This window comes from Epinephelus fuscoguttatus, linkage group LG3 (genome assembly GCF_011397635.1).
Source record: "Epinephelus fuscoguttatus linkage group LG3, E.fuscoguttatus.final_Chr_v1".
Classification (NCBI taxonomy): Eukaryota; Metazoa; Chordata; class Actinopteri; order Perciformes; family Serranidae; genus Epinephelus; species Epinephelus fuscoguttatus.
Genome location: NC_064754.1, coordinates 39176276 through 39200935, shown reverse-complemented (window position 1 = coordinate 39200935; position 24660 = coordinate 39176276). Strand labels below are relative to the sequence as shown.

Sequence of the window (24660 nt, the reverse complement as noted above, 5' to 3'; positions counted from 1 at the left end):
TAGTTAAAGGTCCTGACAGCTACTAGATGGATTGTCATGACATTTTGTTCAGACATTCATGGTTCCCAAAAGAAGAATAACACTGATGACCTTTGGTGATCCCCTGTCTTTTCCTACAGTGCTGCCATAAGGATGACATTTGTGGTTTGAGTGAAACATCTCCACAACTGTTGGATGACTTGCGGGTAAGTTTTGTGTAGACATGCACATCCTCCTCAATATAATTGTAATAACTTTGGTGTTCCCTCATGTACCATCCAAATATCTGTGGAACTAATAACATTCCCTCCAGCCTCAGCTGTAGTGTTAAGTGCTAATTATCAAATGTTAACATGCTAAACTACGATAATAAACGGGGTTAATAACGTGACTAAGATTATACCTGCTAAAAATTGACATGTTAGCATTGTCTCTGTGAGCATCATGGACACAGCCCCGGTTGAGACCTGTGAAAGTTGCTCAGTGCTGCATGAAGTTAAAAAAGCTTGATACTGGACCCCAAGATGGCGCCCATTCAGTCCAATGGAATTGCTCACCCTTCAAAAACATTCACCAAAAACAGTTTCTAGTTTCTGGGTTTAATTCTGGGGTATGTAGCCCACTGAATATGTGTCCTGTTTCTCCTGCTGGCCCAGCCAGTGACTTCCTGCTCAGCTCGGAGACTGCATTGTGATGACATCACAGATTTTTAAATTGCTTTTCTCTGGTCAAGTTTTATAAATATTAAGCCTCCATGGATCAAAAATTTGTAATAAAAAGATTCGTAATTGATCTTGTTTGCAGTTCAAAGTGTCCTGTAAACAGTTTTACAGATGTCTCTATTATAATGATGGTCTATGGGAAAAATGCTTTTTGGGCTGCTGGGAGAAAAAATGGAAGCAAGGCTGGGTGGCGTGCCTGGGGGGCTTAAAATTACCTGGATCTGGATCTTCTGCATCACAGAGCCCATAGGCCACTTACAGTGGATGAGTGGCTAACTTATAGTTAAGCCCTTCGCTACCTTGAATAGGGATAAAAAAAAAAAAATGGTTTAATGGTGTAAAATTGTCTTTAAAGTCCAGCACTGTTGCTTGGGTCTTGGGGAATATATAAGCATGCTTATTTTACCATTTAGCTCAAGGCACCACAGTGAACAGCCTCACAGAGCTGCTTACTCATGTTTTACAGAATTGGGAAAATGACAGATAAATTAAATGGACACCTTCCAGCACTTTTTACCATCACAGGTACTTTCTTTATTATTACAAGTCAACCCACTGTATCAAAACTGCATGAGTCTCAAAACCAGCATACAGAAGCTCTCTTCTGGCTGCCCTCTCAACAATAACTACTGTATGTCACAATCAAATGCATTCAGTAATTTAACAAAAACAAATCTAAAGGCACATCTCTATTGTATTTACATTGCATACATGTTTGACATAAATCAAGTAAAAAGAGCACACAATCAATTTTAAACGTCCGGCCACAGACTAAACTAAAGCTAACCCTAAAGTACGTACAATAATACACCAGTTAGTCTTTTACAAGTCACAGTATTCAAAGCTACAACGCACAGGTGGAAATCAGTGTTTCTGTAACTTTCAGCTTTATGTTTCATCAACAGTTATTGGGTGCGTGCCACTTTGCTATGGCTCATGTGTTACAATGAAAAAGGCTTCTGGTCTTTTAAGGGACGGTATCTTTTTTCAAGCCTTTTAAAAACTGGTTTTAAGGTAGGCTCGATGACAACCTCTCAGTATTTTTTTACTGTCGTGACTCTTGCAGTGAATTACTTGAAATATTTTGGGAAATTCGCTTTTTGCTTCCTTGCCAAGAGTTAGATGAGAAGAATGATATCATGTGTCTGTCCATTTAACATGAAGCCATAGCCAGCAGCCAGTTAGCTTAGCATAAAGACTGGAAACAAAGGGAAACAGCTAGCCTGGCTCTGTCTGAAGGTAACATAATCTGCCTACCAGCACTTCCAAAGCAGCTTGGGTGTAAAAACGAAAAGTGTTGGGGACTGAGGACTGATTGAGGCTGGTTGAAGTGCCTGACAAACAAAAGGTATCAAGTGTTTTAAACCTGCAAATATTAGGCTGGCATTAATCTTCTCATCAAATTCTCTGTAAGTAAACCATATTCATTTGTGTCAAAATGGCAAAATATGCTTAGAAAACGGGAGACAAATCTGACACAACAAAAAACATTCCACTCATCACAGCACCAGCTGTGCTTATCTATTCCTCAGTCAAAGGTCTCTGTTTTCCCCAAAGCATTTTAAGATGTAATCTAAGGCTGAACGTGAGCCAAACTCCTCCCGCTGCTGATGGGGGATGTTGTATCTGATGGGCGGTTAGTGCTGGAGTCTGCTTTATATAGACGTGCACCTGAAATACCTACCACAGAGATCAATACGCCATTGGGGAGATTAGATAGAGGCCAATACTGAGAGCCCAGTGCAGGGTCGTTTATATACAGAGTATCAGTTTGTGTGTGTGTGTGTGTGTGTGTGTGTGTGTGTCTGTGTGTGTAGAAAGGCCAGCATTTGAAAGTTAGTAAGAGTGAATGTATTGTTAGTAGTTTAGAGTGTATTTGGCTCTAGTAGTTTGTGCAGTAAAAGGAAAGAATGATCAGGGAGGTAGGGGGGTTGTGTGTTTTATAGCAGTGTGCATGTGTGTGTGTGTTTGTGTCTGTTTGTGTGGGAGTGTGTGTCAGACATAGTCCAGGAAGACGTCAGCCGTGTTTTGCAGTAAAGGCTGGTTGGGGGCTGTTGTGCTGCAGACCGAGCTCAGTCTCCGCGATGGCGCCCTCTGCTGCTCTGGATGACTTGGAGCATTGCTCAGTGTCAGGTACACCTGTGGAACAACACATATTTGTGGTTTATGGAAGTTTTTATACGAATAATTTTTCACAAAAAAGAAACAGTCTGTCAGTATACTGGGAAATGTAACAGGCCAAATCACAATGTCATATGCACAGTTAGTCATAGACTGTATAAAGTAATGGATGTAGCCACCGTCACGTCACCCACTGGTTTGTGGGCTCTCGTTTTGAAGCCTCAAGTCTGGCATTTTGGCCGTTGCCATCTTAGATATTTAGAGCCATAAGTGACCATATTTGAATGAAAGGGGAGTGAACCCCAATGGTAGCTGTTAGCTTGGTTAGCACAGTGCATTTACAGCTATATTACATTTACTGAAAATGCTAATGATAATATTCACCAGTAGAAAACAAGTTTTTAACCGTAAAACAAAATTTACCCATCATAAATACTGAATATTTGTCTTTAAATACAACCAAACCAAACTTTTTTTAGACAACCAAAACCTTACAATTAACTTTCATTAACTGAAAACACACTGTAATAGTGACAGTTATATTCTGGGAATCTGCGGTTGCACCACGATTATATTAACTGACCAACGTTGTTGCCATGGTAGCGTCTTGCCAACAGACGGCACCCACTTGTCAATCAAAGCAGCCACGCCCTGAATTACAGTATGTGTAACTTTAAGCCTTCACAAACAGGTGCATTATATAAAAATGAAACACATACAGTTCGAGGAACGAGGATATTGGATATAGAGACCAAAACTGTTTTTTGTAGCAGTCTGTAGTTTCTGTTTATTTCTGCTGTAAAGTTGGGCATTTAAACATAGGGGTCTATGAAGATTGACTCACTTTTGGAGCCAGCCTCATGTGGCCATTCAAGAAACTGCAGTTTTTGGCACTTCCACGTTGGCTTCATTTTTTTTTTAGTTCCACAGGATGCTGCTTGCAATAATGCATAAATTCAATGAGACTTTCTACAATTATACTTTTTCTTTTCTTTTTTTCCCTTTTATTAGGTATTGACAATAGCCGAGATGTTGGCGAGTGATGATACTCACATTCCTGGTATTTTCAGACAGCAGCAGCTCAGTCCTCTCCACCAGTTTCCTGAAGGAAGGCCGTTTCAAAGGATCGTGGTTCCAACAAGACAACATCATGTCATACCTACAGAGGTGAGACTGAGATTAGTTTCAATGTGAAAGATAATAAAAAAAATTAATCCAGGAATTTAAAACAGAGATTATATTTTCAGAGAAGTGTGAATTTATTTATCCAGATGATGCCATATTTTATTATCATAATAAAATGGGCAGGTTTTAATTAGAGCTATAACAGGTGGTCAATTCATTGATCAGTTGATTGCCAGAAAAATAATGGCCAACCACTTTGATTATTAACTAGTCATTTAATTTTTTTGAGCAAAAATACCAAATGTTCCCTGGATTCAGCTTTCCCAATGTAAGAATTTGCTGCTTTTGTCTGATTTTTATGTCCCTGTACACTGAATATTTTTAGATTTTGGACTGTTGAACAGCACTAGAAATTTGATGATATCTCATTGCACTCTGGAAAACTGAAAAAAAATGTGACAGGCAAAACAATTTATTCAAAAGATAATGAGCAGATAATAAAAAATAATCATTACTTTGAAGCACTTGTCATAACGTAGTACAGACACACACTTACATCTCAATGGGAGCGTACTCGGGCCTGCTCATCCTGTGGCCATCTTGAATCATCCTATAAAATACTGAGCCCACCTGCATCCCAGGATACGGGCTGTTACCTGCAACACAGACACCATCCACACACTTTGAATAACCTTGTGTCATTCATGTAGCATTTTTGTGCAGATTCATATGACCATGCTGTTTTGTGGAGCCACATTATGTATCACAATCAGTATGATTATGTATGATTCATCCCTCTAGGTTACGCTGCTGCTTGTGAGCATCATCAGAGCCTCTAATAAGGCCCCAGTCAGCATAAGTGGACTATAGTAATGGCTCAGACATTATGAAACAGATGCAACAGCACAGCTCTAACTGGAAATGTTACCCAGAGAGAAGATTTCCCATAGCAGGATGCCGTAGGACCACACGTCACTCTCAAAGGTGTAGACACAGTCGAAAATGCTCTCAGGAGACATCCACTTGACTGGCAGGCGAGCCTGCAGGAGAAGAGAGAGATGTGCTTACAAGAGCTCCTTTGTTTTTAATCTTAAAAACATTCAATATCTTTTACCTGAAATGTTACAAATCATCATTATGGGATGTTAAAGGGTAAAGCTGAGACAGTAAGCAGGTGTGTTTTCTGTTTATTTCTTTGTTTCATGTACAGTGTTACTTAAATAAATTCCTCTGGAGCTGAAACAGTCAATTCACTGATAGGGGAGGTCGACAGAAAAATAAATGGCAGCTATTTTTGCAATAGATTAATTATACACTGTAGTTTTTTGGGTGCCAAATGTTACATTAACATCTTTGCAAGCAAGGGATCTCTGTCTGTCTGCCTGTCTGCCTGTCTGTCTGTCTGTCTGTCACATATCTCAAGAACCATTCATCTGATCTACTTCACACTTGGAGGGTGTATCACTGAGGACCCAGAGACTTGTATTGTTGAATGTGGTGCAATTGATTAACTGTATTTCACTGATGTTTCTGACCACAAGTAACGGCAACTTAGGTTTTTTTTTGTTTTGTTAAGTTGATTTTTTGGGTGATTTTTGCCATTATAAATAGGATAAAAATAAACAGGAAAGGTGGAAGAAAGGGGGGAGGGGGTGACATGCAGCAAAGGGCCTCAGATTGGAACCAAACCTAGGCCGCTGCTGAGGACTCAGCCTAAATGAGGCACACACTCTACCAGGTGGGCTACAGATAGTCCCATGTTTTTCTTTGCCATATTGACTTATAAAACTAATGACATTTACATTGGCAAAAACACCTGCTAATTTAATCCACGCTCTACTTTATAACTGTGGGGGTTATGTCACATTAACCCACTAATACACCTGTTTGGTAATAAATACATCCACTTAATCCACTGTGTTTCTGACCATGAGTAGTTGCGACTTGAGAGTGTTTTGAGAGTGAAGAGAGAAAGACAGGGCATTATTTGTGCAATGTACTTAAATTTAATTTAATGACCAATTATACATCATGTTTTAATTGTTATAATTTGTGAGTAAAATCTACAACATAACCAGTTACATGTATCTGTCAGGTTATGGTAGTAGGCTAATACGCTGTTTTCCTCTAAAGTAGAAGTACATTGTAAGTAATTAGTTTACTGTTGAGTTGCATATTTTCAGTACTTTTGGGGCCTTTTTTTTTTACATTATTGCTGGGTACAATGAATTATAACAGTTAGCAACACAATTCAATATTTTTGATTTCTTAACATCTTAAGTTCTCAAGAAAGCTGTCAGCAGCAGTACCACAGGCCAACAACCGGCCCATTCCATACGGGCATGTTTAGAACGGCACTGCATTTGTTACTTAAATACCAGGCACTAAATTCTGAGGATTTGCTTTTTGTCTTTAGATTCTGAAGTGTTGGCTGGACAGAACAGGCTACTGGAAAGGAAGGAAGGAAGGGTCAGCGAGAGAAAATGACAGACAACTCACATTGCCCCGAAGCACATAGCTGGCGTCAGTGGTGATGTCACGTGCCAAGCCAAAGTCGCAGATCTTTGCCACCCTGCCGTGAGTCAGCAGAATGTTTCTGGCTGCAAGATCCCTGTGAATACACTAAACACACACACACACACACACACACACACAGATAAGTATTGACATTGTAACCGGTTTCTACAGTGAATGACACACAGTACACATGTACAAATGAGGCAGGGCATGTTAAACTTGTTGCAAACCTCATGAGCACAAAAGGCAAATTGACAGGAATTTGCATAATACATACAGTACATGCATTAAAACCATATGTTTGGCAAATTAAAATACAAAAAAAGCAATAGTTTTCGTACCATTTCAGGGCAATTACAGTCCAGACAATGATAAGTAAATAGTGCCTAATTTAATAAAAGCAACAAAAAGCAGTACTTCAGAAAACAAGATGCTTTTATTTCAAACTTTAACCTATCTGAGTTGGAGCTTTTAAGATCAGTGTGTGCAGCACATGATCTCATGTTAAGGCAGCTTTACCATGTTTATTTCTGATTGTATGTGCAGTGTTAGCTGACAGCAATGCACAGCATGTTGGCCCCGAGCCATGGCATGATTTACAAACTTGCAGAAGCACTTTTAAATCTCTTTGGTAACGACTCTATAAATAAGCGCACAGTCTGTAAAAGCCTTACGTTCTTGGATGTAATGTACTCCATTCCTTTGGCCACTTGGTAGGAAAAGCTGAGGAGATCTTCGGCGTCCAGGGACAGCTCCTCTATATCATCTAGATCAAGATTGGACTGTCAGACTCGTACAGAAGGCGAGGCACTCAGTGTGTTGTTGATATGTGTAATGGGAAATGAAGAGTGAGAGACTTTCTACCTGACTGGGAAGGCCTTTCCTTCTCAGAGGGTCGCATGGGCATATATCCTGACCCAGTCACCTCTCTGCTGCATGGTCACACACACACACACACACACATACAAAACACACATAAGCACTAAATGTTGACAAGGTAAACATTTTGCAAATGCAATCAGAATTTGAATAAACACACACACTGCACACACCTTGTTGCAGGCTCTGTTGGGTTCGAGACGTTGCGATAGTAACCATCACCGACTTGGGAGTTTAAGAAGGACTCTCTTTTTCTGCGCAGGAAGTTGAGGAGGTCGCCATAGCAACAGTACTCTGTGATCACCAAAATTGGGCCTGGCAGGATGCAGAGATGAAAAGAAACCTCACTCACTGCTTTTTGAAACCATATGACAGCACATCACAATGAAAAGAGACACAGAAAGCCAAAGCTCTGATAATAATGAGCCAAAGGAAGATGTTGTCAGGTTGATACTGTGGTAATTTGTTTCCGAGGACTGATTCGAGGCAGGACATGTGTTGTGTATTCAGACAGGTTTGAACATGTTTAAAAGCTGATATCAATATTTTTGTGTGGTCACATATTGAACAAACTCGTGTCAATATCTTTAAAGTAGGATTTTTCATGCCAAAGTGTTCAGTCTTTCTTTGCTAATAACAAAGTCATGCATACTTGTGTTGACTCTCAATCTAAATGCTGCATTATGATCAATGTTGAAGGCTGGGCTGGTAGATAATATTGATCGACAGCATTGTAAATTTGCGACACGTCAGACTGCATCATGTTTTCATATCGGTGTCGGCTCGCACTGTCCAATACCTGATTTGTAATAAGAGGTCAGTATTGGCTGGGCATCACAGCAAGTCAGCACATTAAGCTCTCAATACAATATCTATTACCATAAAACAAAATCAGTCAATAAATATATAATGAACTTGCAAATGCAAGAGGGTTATACTGTCTGCAACCAACAACATCCAACCACATTTGGCCCCAAACCTCTCACATGATAATTTCCCAAGAGTGAACTGAAGCTGCTCCTCTCACCTCCGACAGTGCAGGCCCCCAGCAGGTTGACAATGTTCACGTGGTTTCCAAGGTAACTGAGAACCTTCAGCTCTGACATCAGCGCCTCTTTCTCCGTAGCATGAGCATTGGCTAGGATGACATCATCAGGACATTTATAAACTCTGACATCGTCTCATGCTGCTGCAACAAGCATAAGCAGACTGTGTCCGAAATCACTCCCTTTTTAATATGTAGTGTATTACATTTGCGTTTTATTCATTTGACAGGGACAGTGCATATCAGTGACATTTCTGATGATGTGCCAGACTTGGCCAGAAAGGTGAGGCAATAGTTAAAGGCTCAAACCTTAAGAATAAAAGCACTAAAAAACACAATGAAATATAAAATCATTGGAAAAATATACGCACACAGCTGCTGAAGAGAGATAAAAACAGACCAACACACATCTGTACCATCTAGCAATTAATGGATTATCATTAAAATGGTTGGTATACCAATAAAAAAGCCATAGACATTGCAGCATAATAATGAACTAACTCATTATTTCTATCTTTACTACGAAGAGCCCTGTCTTCTACTGCATTATCTTTGATTGATGATCACTTCTAGAGTCCATTTAGGAGAATTATCTGTAAATAAGAACAGTTGCTATATTTTTTCCCCAAAAAATGCTGAGGGGCTGGGAGACTTTATCAGCCCTGAGAGGTGTGCATGCAGCAGAGGTCAAATCTGAGGCAAATTTTTTTTTTTACAAATCACTTTCTACTGCTTGCAAAGCTTAAATGCTAAGTAAGACCCCATGGCAACTACATGTGTGCTGCTTCATTTACAAAACAAGGAAGCACTGGGGGAACGTGGGATGAAGATTTCTTGTCTTTTGTTCAGTGTATTGTTAAAAACAAAGTGATGTAGGCAATAAGGAATGAGAGGTTTTGGACACAGCCACGGGTAGAGAGAGAGAGAGAGAGAGAGATAAAAACAGACCAGCAAACACACTTACGTTTGAGCATCTTGACAGCAACAGTTGTAACAGTATCTGCAGAGCAGAGTCCATATGCTGTGGCCCTCACTACCTTTCCAAAAGCTCCAGAGCCCAGAGTTTTACCTGTGGAAACACACAGACACACAGAAACCTTGAGCATTGTACAATTAATTTAAAGGGACAGTTCACCCCATAATCAAAAATAGTTGTGTGTTGAGTGTTGGAGATATCAGCCATAGAGATTGGAGATGTCTGCCTTCTCTCCAGTATAATAGAACTACATGGCACTTGACTTGTGTTGCTCTAAGAGCCAAAAAAAAAAAAAAAACACTCAACAGCAATGTCTCTTTCCAGAAATCATGACCAGCTTACTCAAGACAATCCACAGACCTTGCTGTGAGCAGTTGGAGGAACTATTTTCTCTTTACCGAACTACACCCGCTAGATGTATTACCATGCAGAAGGAAAATTCTTGCTGTTGAGTTTTTCAAAGGTTTTTTTGTGCTTTGAGCACCACAAGCTGAGTGCCATCTAGTTCCATTATATCGGAAAGAAGACAGACATCCCCATGGCTGATATCTCTTGGCAACTTGCACCAAAACAATGTAGATTGATAAACAGTACTACAGGTAAGAGGGAAAATATGTTTTTGATTTGGAGGTGAACTGTCCCTTTAAGATCCCAACCAGACATTTAAAAATACTCTAGGATAGTCTATATAGTACAGGACTCTAAACAGAACACAGTAACCAGCACACTTCATGCCTTTAGATATGACTTCTCACAAACACACAGCACACAGCTACACAAACATGGAAGCCGTCATACCGAAGCGAAGTTTCTGTCGAGGAAACTCCCACTTGGAGTCATACGGCAGCTGGGTGGGGTCGATGTATATGTAGTTGTTGCCATAGATACTCTCAATAACCTTCCACTGGATTTGGAACTTTGGTTTCTGTTGAAGTTCGGAGAGGAAAGAGGGTATTTATACAGAGAACGTGACTCTATTCAGTTTCACATTACTCCATGCACTCTAGTTGTCAGCCGGTGTCGAGACTGATGATCCCACTGTGCATTCATGGACTCGTTTTTAAGGAGTCTGACTCATCTGAGTGCAATAAGAGCAGTGTGCTGTGGGGGGCACGTTAATAGCTCGATCGGAGTGTCAAAAACGCCTTTAACTACTGTACGGCGTGTCTACACTCTGAATGGCTGATTGATTCATTTCAAATTCATTAGGACACATTCATAGTGATTAAAAGGACAAACTTCCACTCTTATCTGCTGTATATGGTTACCAAATGCAGCATAAAACTAGTCTGATCTCAGACAGATGCTTCTAACTTTAACATGCCATAATCAAAATGGAGGCATGAGTCATTAGTAAATGAGAGTGGGCCATTTGCCAGAAACTATTGCAGCCATTTATTTTTCTGATATGCAAACTGCATATCAATGATGGAGGATGAACTTGATTTCACATTGAAGTCTGACAATATTTAAACTGGGTTTGAATGGGACAGATTTATGAGATTTATGACCATACTCCCAAATTAAATGCTGTTTTGTCATTGCTTTAATGGCACTGTGATGTAAGATTTATTTCCCATCTTACCTGCATGTATTTATATAGCAGCACCACCAGAAGGAGACTGAGGAAGACACCAGTGACCACCATGCCAGTTAGAAGAGGAGTGAAGAGTTTATGGGGGACAGTGCGCTCTGGGAGGAAACGTACACACCAGAGTAATCAGAAATTACATGGGGCATTGAAGTAAACACAACACACTCAAAAACACAGTCACATCCTCCCCCTGCGACGTTAAAACAGACAGCTGCTGCAGCAGTGGTGTTTGTTTGTGTGGCGAGGATTAACGAGTCTACACCATATAATCCCAGCCTGCATAGTCAGCATACACTAATCTCATTCAATCTGTACCCAGTAACAACACACCTGGCCTCCGCAGACACAGGGTCAATGGCGGGTGTGATATACATGCTTGTGTGTGTCGTACCACTGATGGAGAACAGCGTGTAGGCCTCTTCCCCCTCTGTGCTCGCCACACACTCCAGGGTGTGATAGTGTGCGTGCTCCTTGCTCACGTTCAGTCGGCTCACCACCTTACTCCTACCGAAGGTGGGCTCTGTCACCATGGCGACATCTGGAGTCTCCCATTGGGTGGCGTTGGGCAGGAGTGAGCACCTGTTGAAGGGTTGGGAGGGTGTTTAAGGTTAAATTTTCGTCTCTTAGCTTTACATCAGAGTAAGTTTTATCACAATGATAAAATTATACTGTGGCCATTCTCAGTTTCTGTACTATTTATTTAAGCAAAAAAACAATTCATTGTGTAGCCTAGAAAGTTTCTCTAAATGTCCTCAAATGCCTCTGTTATATTGACCAACAGTTAAAATCCAGCTGGCTTAATTGTCTGAATGCTAATGAGACTATGAGATGACATAAACCAACTTGTTCAGCTCCCATGAGCCTCTCCTGCTCTCAGAGGAACTGCCAGACAAAACAACAGAAGGTGTTGGAGATTATTGTGTGTAAAATGGTCTGAAAGTCACACTGCTGTTCGGTTACAGCATTTAATATGAGCAGCCCAACAACCAAGGAGTCCCAAGTTTTTAATTACATATCGATAGGTGAATTTAAATGCATAAAAAAAAATTCCTTATTTGTAGTGTTATTGTTTACACTACAAAACTGATGTGAAACTGAACAGAACTGGCTGGGAAATAGAAAGAATGTGAAAATGAAACCTCAGGTAAAATATATGTTTATTAACCTTGTGATGCAGTGGTTTATCATAATAATTGCTTATTATTACATCATCACTTTCCGCAACTCTTCTCATTGATTTCCTTTTGCTACATTCACCAGATTCACCAATTTAACATTAAGAGGAGGACCATTTTCTTCTTCTTTCTCCTTCTGTAACCCAGCCCTCCAGGGAGGTCTGGTGGGGAACATTTTTAGACATTTCACAGCTAAATCGACCATTTCAGAGAATTTTGAAAAATCATGAGTCTCAAAGTTTTGATGACTGAGTACCATTTTTGCAAGCCAGCATATGATTAAGGGCCGCACAGGAAAAGTGCACACTGACTTTTTTATGACCTTTATATGACTTTTTCGCTTGACAAAAACTATAACAATCGACAGTGATACAGTCTACACAACACTTAAATTACATTCTAGTTTTCCACTTTTTAATACATCTGAAAGTAATCAGAATCAGAATCAGAGAAAGAGTACAGTGTTTTACTTTGATTGTACCTACACACAGCAGTAGAGCAATGGCTGCTGGGGTACGATAACACCACTTGGACAAACTAAATGCAGAGCTGCAGTATAGTGTAATACTAGAACCAGTAGTTATAACAATGGGAATTTTTAAAATGTACTTTGACTATTTCAGCTGGTGGTGTGTGCTTGCTTTTTTAGTTTTCTTTTATGTTTTATTATTGTGTAGCTAGGTCACCTTTTTACATCTCGTGATTAAACACTGTTTCTCCATAAATAAAGAAAATAAGGAAACAATGCTGCTGGTGGTACAGCAAGATAAAACACTAAAGATGTCAAAGCTTCACATGTAGCTCATAATAATACGGGAGCTGCATCAGTTTTATTCAGATGTAAACAACCTAATAAAGTGACATAAACACTCTTTTAATAGAGTAGAGCAAAATGTTTCCGGCTTACCTCGTGTGGGGCAGCTCGCAGAAGTACCAGCTTATTTTAGGGACTGGGTAACCAGAGGCAACGCACCGCACCTGTCCGTCAACAGGGCCTTCCTGTGCGACGATAACCGGCTTACCTTGTAGAGAAAAAGTGGTCAGATTGATAGAAAACAGACACACATATTAAAAATAGAAAACATTTAGATGTTATGGCACTTTAGTGCAATGTAACAACTGTGGGAGCAACTTACTGTTGACGTACACGTGGAATGAATGATTGACAGACGCGTCCTCATGATGGGCTGAGAACTTGTAGATCCCGCCCTCTGAGCCGAGGACCCTCACTAGTCTGAGCTCGCTGAGGAGCCTAATAAAACAAACACATGTTTCTAATGCTGTGCCTGTACATGAATGTGCACTTGGAGTGGAATAAATACTGTAAATTGACTGTACCTGTATTTGCGGCGATAGATGGTGATAACATGCTCTGTGGTGTTGAGGAGCTGTTTGCCATTGTAAGACCAGGACAGGGACCTGGGTGCAGGATAGGCATCCAATTCTACTTTGAGGCTCAGGCTCTCCCCCTCTTTAACATCAGCATGGACTGGACCTGGGCTTCCTAACATGGTGATGAATCCCTGATCTAGAGGACATCAGAAATATACACATTTAAAGGGTCAGTTCACTTTAACATCAAAAATACATATTTTTCCTCTTACCTGTGGTTCTATTTACAAATCTAGGTAGTGTGAGTTGCAAAGAGTTGGAGATATTGGCCATAGAGATGTCTGCCTTCTCTCCAGGATAATGGCACTCAGCTTGTGGTGCTTAAAACACCAAAAAATACATTTGAAAAACTCAACAGCAATGTATCTTTCTGGAAATCATGACCAGCCTACTCAAGATAATCCACAGGCCATGTTGTGAGCAGTTTCATGTTGGAACTATTTCCTTTCTACCAAACTACACCCGGCAACTGTATCACTGTGCACTTACTCATGGACGAAAGGCTCATGTTCGTGACAGTACAAGATTTAAACATTAGTTGTGTTTTCCTTGGCTGAGCTGCAACGTTAGCTAGCTCAGTGGCGCTAGGTGAGCTATCAGTAGATGCACGCTTCCTTCTGCGCAGTGATAAAGATGGCAGGTGTAGTTTGGCAGAAAGAAAATAGTTCCGACATGAAACTGCTCACAACAAGGTCTGTGGATTATTACAGTAACCAGGTCATGATTTCTGGAAAGACACATTGCTGTTGTGTTTTTGAAATGTATTTTTTGTCACTTTGAGCACCACAAGCCAAGTTGCCATCTAGCTCCATTATATTGAGAGAAGGCAGACATCCCTACGGCTGATATCTCCAACACTCACACCGAAACAATCCAAAACAAAACAGGACATAAAAAAGCCTGCAAATCACAAGTTATTACCCAAGATACACGTTTTACTGTTATTCATTCAGGGAAGTCTCACCTGGAGCCAGGCTTTTTGTTTTGTTTTTGTTTTTTGCTGGATCTTCTCCAGTATGTAACAAGTCTATTTGTTAACACTCAAATGAGCCAAAATCATGTCATGTGTTTTCACACTTCTGAAAACAGGTGAGTCTGCCACGTTGTGGACAGAGTGCTCACTCCTTGCTGTTGAAGAGAGTTTGTAATCACTCTAAATATCTGAGTTTTCAGTTGTGTGAATAGAACAATCACACAGGCATGACTAGAAGAAATCATTTGGGCTATTATGGCAAATCATTGCTGTTTTTACAGAACACTTTTTTGCTGCACCTTTCTTGTGTCTTGCCTTATTCATGTCTAGACTAATTTCAGACATCCTCATAATAATTAGGTGCTTTGAATAATGATTTTTTTTTCCCTGAGGCGTCTAAATACTAATTTGCATACTATGCAAATAAGAGATCATAAGTTCTGAAAAAATGTAGTTTTGGGTGTGAAGACTGGTGTCAGTGGTGAAGTGTTAGTTGAGTGTTGTTATTTTTTTTCTGTTCTGACCAACAGTGAAAATTCCTGTGAATACTGTGAAGAAGGGGTGGTGTTTTAGAGGAGCCTAGACATTGTTGGTGAGATCTGTTGTGTGTGTGTGGCTGTACTGACAGTAGGCACCCATGCATGCATTTAAAACAAATTAACCATCTTGAACGCTCACCTCGGACATCCAGGTGCAGCACTGTGGCACTGGTGCCTCTCTCGTTGTGGGCGTGGCAGCGGTAAGTGCCGGAGTCTGATTGGTTGACAGCTGTGATCAAGAGTGAGGTGGCACGCTGGTAACCGCGGGAACCGGACAGGATGTGTGACGTGTGGGATTCGTCAGGATGCTGCAGGGCATCAGGGGGAAAGGTGAGCAGTGTACTATCAGCAGGTCTCACAGATCCACTGTCTTCAACACATCATGCTTCAGTTTTTCAAGTGAGCGTATACTCTCCTCACAGTTGTGTTTTTAATATTAAACAGCTGACTTAACACTCAAAAAATCCAGGGCTGTAGCCAAGATTTTAAAAATACTCTGGCTACCAACCAAACACATGCATATTTAAAGAAAACGCAATTTTTCACATATCATGTATTCAATTAACTGTTCAATTATATTTTCTGAAAAGTATATTTCCTAAAATGATGTGTCTGGTATACTATCATTTGCCTGAAAACTGTGATTTTTTAAAATATTTAGTGTGAGAAGTATCAGAATCAGTCTTACAAAACCCAACATGTGTGATAAGCCTACATTTGGACAAAGTTAAATGCTTTTTGCTTCATGAAACCCCCAAATTCCCAAAAATATTACTACTGCCTCATTTCTATACAGTTTTGTTTTGTGAATTTCCATATAGTCTACGTATTCTCTTCCAAGGATGCGTATGATATTTTACAAAATTTTACAACGGTTAGTATGAGAATAAATTTGTAAGTTATCAGTCAATTTAAAGTGGTGTAGGTTAGGTTTAGAAAAACAACAACATGGTGACGGCGTACCTTAATATAACGTCACTCAAGTTCACTTGATTTCACACAGTTCTAAACACTGGTCTCCTGGGGGAAAAGTCCTGTGTTCTGTGGCCCATCGACCACCCCGACCTACATGAATTACTGGCTTATGATTACGTGGGTTACAGATATGCATTACTTTGTGTAGGTACTGTAAAACTTTAATAATAGCTCAGGCTATTATTTACTTAAATCACTGAAATCAAGAGGCCTATATGTCCCTTTGTCCTGTTCTATGTATGGCTTGTCCAATGTGAAATATCTTTTATGTTCGTGTATAAGTGTTGTTTTGTATGCACTCTGGGCTAGTCACTCTGGTTCTGACTGATGTCTAACCAGCATGCTGCGTGGAGGGTTGGCTTGCTTATGTCTTAACTACGTACTGTCTTGTACACATGTTTTTAACTGCTTTCTTGCGAGCATGTTTATTTGCTTGCTGTGAAGTTCGTTTTGTCCCTTGTGTTCTGTATTAATTGTAAGGCTGTCTTATGTTGTCTTGTTGTCAACTGTATCTTAATTTTAGCAATGTCATTATTACTTGTTGTTCACACACTAATCAATTTTAATTAGTTGTAGTTTATTGATCGGTGCTTTAAGATAAGACTGATGTTTGTTCCCTCAACATAGTTCTACTTTGTTTTATTTCAGGGAACCTTTGTAACACCTGGCCAGGGACAACAGATGAAAATTAGCCTTTGGCTAAATCTGGCATATTTACAGAAATGTCTATTAATATGCTCTGTCCCTTCAAATAAACAAATAAATAAAAATAAAATAAAAAATATATTTGGGACTGTTGTTCAGCAAAGATCAGGAAATATAATCATCTTTATTTAAACCAGTATAAATATAACTTGTTTAAAAAGTAGGTTTCAGATAATATATCAATTATGAATCATTAATTTAATCTAACTCCAACAGACATCAGAGAGGGAGAGAGTAACGGCACTCAAGGATTACAGCACCCAGTGTACCAACACAACACCACTTTATCCTGTTAAAACAATATTGACAACTTCGATTAATTTTTTTGAAAAAAACTTTTGCTTCTCTTGATCAGAGGACTCTTACTGACTAAAGGAATTTGAATAACTTACAGGGCAATCGAGGAATGGACACATACGTAATTTGAGGTAGCCAACAACCCAGTTTTATACATCCTAAGAACTTCTTTTAAAAAAAAACATGATTTGCTTGGCAACCAGACCAGGCATCTAATTGAGACAGGCCTTTATTTTCCAAAATGTGTGGCCACACTGGGCTAGTCAAACGGACTGGGCGTTTAATTTAAGTTTTACGATTAACATACGAACTGTGCATGAGATCAGCCTGGTATAGTACACAGAGGACGCCTCTAGTGTTCAACACAGAAAGGTTCATTTTGAGTATTTTTCGCCATTCAGGCTTCTGGAAAATGCACATGTAGCAGCACAAAGACAAAAACAAGACCAAATAAGTGAGGAGGTTTTGCCTGTCAAGTGTGCAGCCAGTGTCATCAAATATTTTCTTTTCTTGCATGCACTCTATGTGTTACACAGCTGGCATTCTACCAATGTTAGCTTACTAAACATGCCATCAAACTCTTCACTACAAAAGAATATAGAGCTGTACTACATTCATCAATGTGTTGCTAATTTTGTTTTTATGCTACTTCCTGTGGCACAGTGCATAAGGTCCAAAATCTGCCACAAAAGTGAAACTTTTTCAAAGTACTCGAGGCAAATTCCAGACTTAAGTTTTGCGATCTTGCTGTTTCCTGGATTGGTAAGGACACATGTCCTTTAAAGAAAGCCAGTCAGCCTTATAGAAACAGAAAATTTCCCATCCTGACAGTCAGACACCCAGACATAGAGATGGAGGAAAAGCCAGTCAATCCTCTGATCAATCTCACCGCTGCTGAAGGGAAATCCCACTTGACACTGAAGTCCGGGTTGACGTTGGCGGAGCTACAGGTAATCTCAAACTGCTCGCCTTTCCTCAGGATAACGGTGTCTTTCTGGGAGAGTGTGATCACAGGAGGCACCTTTGGCACTGGATCAAGAAAAGCAACATTGTCATAACTGATTTTATCAGTTACTTCATTTCACTATTGGTTGTTATTTACCAGTCGGATATGATCCTATCTGTATTCTATCACAAAAGACCCTTAAGGGTGTGTGACTCCTGTTTGCTCAGTGGCAGGAAATGCATTGGTGGACAAACACACACTAATGACAATGTACACAAGTCCAGTATTTGCAGACACTTGCATATGCAGACATTTGTGCGTATTTAAACCGGATGATTAATTTCCGATATGAAACGCCTGCAGACGTCACTCCAGTAGCCTCTGTTTGACGAAGACTGCGGTAATTCTATTTACCCCAAACACAGCCTTCATGCACCGTTACAAAGCTTTGTTCAGTGTGGAACTCTAATCCCTCTGCTCCTCCCTCCCTCACATCTCTTCTCTCACTCCCTCTCTCCATCAGTCAGAAGGACACTACGCCCCGGCTCCTCCCTGCTTGTCTGTGTTTGGACTTCTTTCCACTGCAGACCCGACTGAAAATGCTGATGCAGTGCAGGGACAAATAGAAACATGATCAGTTTCCACTGACATTCACCTAAAAATGCTTTTACTGTACATTTCCTATTAATATAGCTCATAAAAAAAACTATGAGCTAAACCGCGTTTGCCAAAACACATCTGCAGTGTGGATTGTTGTGACGAACACTGATCTCTGCCAGGATGCATTAAGGTCTCTTACGATGATTTGTAGCCATGCTAGCAGCTTTGCTGATCTGTTGGGCCATAACTTTGGTCCAGACTGAAATATCACAACAACTATTGGATGAATTACATTACATTATTGGTCCCCAGAGGATGAATCCTACAGACTTTGGTGATCTCAATTTTGTCAATGCTTTCTTTAATAACCAAACATGATTCCATGATATAGGGATGTCATTTATCGATCAATCACAAGTCCGATGTCCATTACAAGGTTAACTTCATATATTATTTTCCATTTCTTGACTCACATGATGATATGTCTTCTGATAATACAGGAGGATATTCTATTAGCCTAATCATTTTTCTTCACATTGCCCAGCCCTGGCTTTGTTGTTTTAAACAAGCAACTGTGAGGTTGTTGGCAGTGTCAACTGTGTTTACTTCACTGTTTGCTTTAACACAAGTATTGGGACATTTGCATTATGGTTATCCAAGGCATTGGCAAAGGCAAATGCTTTGGCTTTGGCTTTAACTCGCACCAGAGGTGGCACCAACTCATTGTCTTGCAAGTCACAAGCAAGTCTTAAATCTTTGCAGTCCCAAATCCTCAACTTTGAGTTTCGAGTCATAAATCAAGTCATAATGCACCCTTCACCAAATGTACTGTCATTTTAACAACAGAATAATAATGGATTAAATTTACAGAAATCATAAATGCTTTTTAGAACTTCTTTTTATTTGTTAAAACAAGTTTGTGAAAAAGTTACTTGGCTGTTAAGCTAACGTTAGCTAATCATTAGCTTGCTAACTAAGTTAATATTGTCCTCGACATACAGCTCTTTGTGCTACTTCAAATGTCAGACAAAGCTGGTAGTTGTTGCGTCTCTGTCTGTAATTTTTGACCCACATGCTTTGCATACTGCATTTTGTTTTTTTGTTGACCACCGCATAGTTTTTGTATGCCAAATTTTTGTGGCTCAGTAACATAAAGTTAGTTCTTCCTCCTGCAACTTGATCAGATGCTGTCAGATTGGTTCAAACAAAGTGGATCTGGGGGATTCAGCGTTTACTTGCTGGGAATGAATAGCACTAACATTAGCGGATTTGCAAAATGAAGAGAAATTAATTTGATAAAATAAATAGAAATAAATTAAAATTCATGGTACACTTTGGTCTTGGATTAGATTTTGTAATATTATGCTTAAAGTTGAGTTGCGAATCTTTTGAGACTCAAGTTGAGTCTAAAGTCATCAAATTTGCTCGTTTGTTTGACTTGAGTCCAAGTCATTAGACTCAATTCCACAAGGGTACAAGAAAAATAACTTCATTATCCCTTTTATAAGCTGTTGACTTTATTCTGACTTTTTAGATCTGCCCTAAAATACTTTCTGTAAGACAGCAACCTCCCCTTACTTCTTTCCTGTCAGCAGCTGCACATACAGCATTTACTTCCTCCCTCATTTTACCCTTTTAGCTTAATTATCACCCAAATGACAAATCTAGTGAAGCTATGCATCATGGAGAACCATTAAACACGTATGAAACCCTTTTACAAACATGAATTATAGTCTTTGGAAACAAAGTATACTGCCCATCATATCTCTCTCAACTTACCAAGTCGTACATCCACAGTGTATTGGCTGGAGGTGACTTTGACTCCACCGAGCTGTCCCACACATACAAAACAGCCCTCATATTCTTTTCTCACATTGCTGATGATGACACCTCGCTGGAGGTTGCTGCGGTAACTCATACCAGAGGGCAAAGGTTGTCCATCGCAGGTCTCCAAGGCCAGGAGGGTGACCTCGGGGTCGGTCACAAGACAGGGAATGGTGCAGTTCTCACCTGCACGCACCAGGATGACATTCACCATGGTGCGCTGGAAGGCATTCTGGGGGTCTGAGGAGATGAAAGGGAGATTTAGATTGATATATGTTACTAGCACAACATACATGTGTAATCACACGCCTGTTTCCCACCACCTCAAACACCTACCTTTCACATAGACATAGATGGAGTTGTGTTCTAGTGTGCTGTTGTTGACACACACGTAACGACCCATGTGGTAGGCCTGTGCCGCTGACACCTTGACGTACACCACTCCCCCATCCTCCACCTCTCCCTCCAGCCTGCGACCCCTCTCCCTCTGCCACCTCAACCTGGAAGGGGCGCCAGATGTCGTGGCATTGTCATGGCAACGCAGCTCCAGCTTGCCCCTCTTGGGGACGACTATATGAGGCCCGCTGGGTAAGATGACAGGCTGGCACCAAACTGGAACAGAGCATATATAGTATGGTTGACGTATGGTGGCTCTGGATGTTGCATTTGAAGGCTGGGTAAAAATCCAGCAAAAAACGGAAAATAAACTGCTGCTTTCAGTAATACTGACGTTGATGAATCACCAGCTCTTGGAAGAAGAAGAGATAGAAATCAATGAAAAGAGCAAAAAGCAGAGTAGCAAGGCTGCAGCTAAAGATTGCTTTCATTTCTGACTAGTATTCAGATTATTTTGTTGATTAGTCCATTAATTTTCTAGCCTATAAAACGCCAGAACGTTCCCACCACAATTTCCTAAAGCCAAAGATGTGCCTAATGTGATGGTTAAATGGGATGTTATGATTGGCACGGAGCCCCTTAAGACAAAGTGCTATCAAACCACTATTGCTCAATTGAACAATCAATACTTATGAGCAGTCTACCCGCTGAGTAATCATGCATTAAGGGCCCCTAAATCCACTCCCTTAAGATGAGTAAACTAAACAAACATTTTCGTCTCAGTGTAACCCCCACCAGCTACCCCCTCCAACTTTTCCTTCTGTTTTTTTTTTTGTTGTTGTTGCAGATTTTCACATGATATGCGCCATTTCAAGAACAGGATTTTCATGTGACTGTTGTGCCTTCAGGGCTAAGAAAGCAAGAAGGAGAAGCATGTGGATACAAATGGGCTCCTCTTCTTAATGAAAAAAGAAATAAATGCTTTTGCAGGATGTGTCTTCTGGCTGGTATATCTGTAAGAATTTGTGCTCGGCGGTTGTGTAAACAAAAGGTTTCCAACTAAACCTGAGGCTGTTCCATGACTAAACACAAAGCTATCATCACAGCAGTCAGAGCGGTTAAATGTCAAGGTGCTGCTGGGTGTGTTTGTGTTAGAAAGATGTGTGTTTCTGGCGTTTTTCTTTGTTTCATCTGCTGCCGTGCAAAGGCGCACAACCTAATCCCTTTTATTTCGGTGGGATAAATAATTAATCGTCCCCACACACACACACACACACACACACACACACACACACACACACACACCTGTTGCCTGCCGATAGAGGCAGCCCATGGGCATCTCCCACGTACCTCGACACACGTATGCAAATAAGGTGACCTGCAGACATGAGCTGACAGGTTTATCACACTGCACCGTTAAACGCCAGTTGTTTGTGTGTGTGTGTGTGTGTGTGTGTGTGTGTGTGTGTGTGAACCACGTTTCCAATATCAATGTGGAGACAGTATGCGCTCTTTAGCATCAGGATCGTGTAAGATAAGACGCACTAAGCACGCGTAATGATGCATGCACCTTTTTTTTGGGCTGTCCACACCTGAATTAATGTAATCAGTGGCGAAAAGACCTTAAATAGTGCCAATAAAAAACTAGTTGCGATAATTTGGAGACATAATTACACTAAAGTGATGTGAAAAGACGGTTTATAATACATTAAAGTAAAAGAATATAGAAATATAGTCTATATTTTGTGAAATTTACGCACAAAGTACAATGCGATCACTATAAACTCCTCACAAAAGGCAAACACTCATGTCCCCTGGAGTATTATTGCATTGAAATATATTTTGTGAGGTAAAAAGATAATTTAAGGTCACTATAAAGTCCTTGTCGAGAACTCAGACACGCCATGAGTCACCAAAGCAACATTTAAGCAACGTTTCAATGGTTTTCCTACCTGTTAGTGGCAGCAAAATAAGATGTGAGGCAAAGACAACCCAGTGGCATCTCATGATTAGGCGGGTTTTGAAGCCTTTTTACTCTACTCCATGCGTTTCAAGTGCGGGTATAACCATCCTGAGCTCAAAGAAAAACACCGGATCCCATCCACACCAACCCAGAGCAGGTCCCTGCACTGTACTGGGCGCACAAACACAATGCTCCCGCAGGCTGCGACTCCCCCTGATGGATTTTACTGGAGCTTAAAGACACAGTGCAGCGCCTCTCCTCCCTGCTCTGGATCCCTGCCACTCCTTTCTGCCCCGCATTGGCTGGACGCCGGCCAAGGTGATGAGTCGGTTATTACCGGGAAAAAAAAAGACACGCGGATCTTCCCAAGCCAGCTTCACCTTTCTTACACAGTCACTGTGAGACAAAAATAATGTCAAGAAACTGTCCAATAATGGAAGTGCTGGCTGATATACAAATACAAAGCAGTCTTTTCAATAAGATGACTGTAAATGTTTATCTCAGTATCATTCTGGTGACAGCCTCTTCTCACACTTCTTCCTCTTGGTCAGCTGTGAGGATGATGATGACAGCTCTCTCACTTGGCAGGAGTTTCCCCACAGAAACCGATTCACAATCAGTTTGTGATACGCTTCACAGTCTCACGTTTCCCAGCTCTAATCAGCATGATCATAAAGTGGTCTCTCTTTTCCCAGATCTAATCAACTTTATGTTCCACAAGGAGTCAATTAAACGCTGGTAATGTGGTGGTGTGCAGGAACAAGCATTTTCAAGCCTTAACAGGACTTACCCCCCAAGAACAATTATATTAAAGGTGTGGTATCAGCAAGGGCCTAGGTTTTATTTCAATATTAGGGGTGGGGGGGGCACATATGGAATGGGGTTTGGGTGTGCTTTGCCAGATAAGTTTGAGTGTCAAACACTTAATTTTTTCCATTCAGATGGTTTTTCTGCACCAGTTTGTGCCTTTTCTGCATTAATTTATGGGGTTAATGTCTTTAATTTTGTCAGATTAAAACTCCTTTGCTACTTTCAAGTTTTTACTCATGTTCTAAATATACACCTGTGAGTGTCAGTGGCAACCTCAGAGGCTGAAAAATGAAGCCAACACCAAAGTGCCAAAAGCTGCAGTTCCTTGAATGGCCACTTGAGGCTGGCTCCAGAAGCCAGTCAGTCCCAATCAACCCCGATGTTACACTGCCCAACTTTACTGTAGAAACAAACATGTTTACAGCCTGGTACAAAAAAAAGATTTTGGTCTCTATAGTTTCAACATTCATGACAACTGTATGGGGGTAATTTTTTGATAACTCACATGTTTACATTTTATTAAGGGTTAAAGTTGTGCATAATTAAGGACAGGCATGACAGGCCGTCTGCCGTTAGTGTCCTCGTCAAATTGACCCTTCACTGCTCTGCAGATCCAGCGTCTCAGCCAAATACAGTCACTTCTGGCTCCAAAATACCAAGATGGCGGTGGTCAAAATGCTGAACTTGAGGCTTGAGGCCCATCTGAAGGGTCACCGTCCAAAAGTGGGTCGCAGGTCCATTCTGAGTGGACTGCAAGTGCCTTGCAAATATGTCAAGGTTGTAAAAAACACACTTTATTTTTAAGTACGGTGAATCTTTAGCCCAGAGCTTTTATTTTAAAGTGCCATTTCCTGCTGTAGAGTGAATGACTGACCAACAGACAGCTATTTAACAGAGACAGCAGTCTAGCTTGACGTCATGGCCAACAACAAGTATGTGTATTAAACTGTGTGGACCTTGAACTAATGAGTAAGGAGAAATCTGGACACCGTAGCTTGACCAGTTGGAAACCATTGGTCTATGGTAATAATAAAGACTTGACTTTCAAAGACTGAAAAATAGGTAGATAAAAACACAAACACTGACTGATTTTAATCAAGATCAGACTAGTCAGACAACTCTTGACCAACATTATTCCCCAAATGTTTTTGCCTTTATAGCCCCTCC

The 24660-nt window shown here is 40.5% G+C and overlaps 1 protein-coding gene across 1 annotated transcript; it reads right to left on the bottom strand.

The window, feature by feature from the left end:
* Positions 1–1247: 1247 nt before the first annotated feature.
* kitb (KIT proto-oncogene, receptor tyrosine kinase b) lies at positions 1248–23203 on the bottom strand. The gene is made up of 21 exons (XM_049572278.1): positions 22673–23203; positions 20721–20996; positions 20340–20624; positions 17904–18043; positions 15177–15345; positions 13472–13661; positions 13270–13385; positions 13041–13155; positions 11350–11537; positions 10950–11056; positions 10163–10289; positions 9353–9457; positions 8371–8481; positions 7517–7658; positions 7329–7396; positions 7139–7230; positions 6447–6569; positions 4876–4987; positions 4504–4603; positions 3876–3981; positions 1248–2840 (listed from the first exon to the last, which is right to left on the bottom strand). The coding sequence occupies exons 1-21, from the start codon at positions 22725–22727 to the stop codon at positions 2697–2699; spliced, it is 2871 nt and encodes a 956-aa protein (XP_049428235.1). The 5' UTR covers positions 22728–23203; the 3' UTR covers positions 1248–2696.
* Positions 23204–24660: the final 1457 nt, after the last annotated feature.

Bases quoted from the DNA above. Each gene is read 5' to 3' on its own strand.
- kitb (XM_049572278.1), bottom strand. From the start codon at position 22,727: ATGAGATGCCACTGGGTTGTCTTTGCCTCACATCTTATTTTGCTGCCA. The intron at 13,662-15,176 runs GTGAGCGTTCAA...GATGTCCTCTAG, and splicing joins GCTGCACCTGGATGTCCGAG to ATCAGGGATTCATCACCATG. The intron at 4,988-6,446 runs GTGAGTTGTCTG...CTTCTCCTGCAG, and splicing joins GCTATGTGCTTCGGGGCAAT to GCTCGCCTGCCAGTCAAGTG.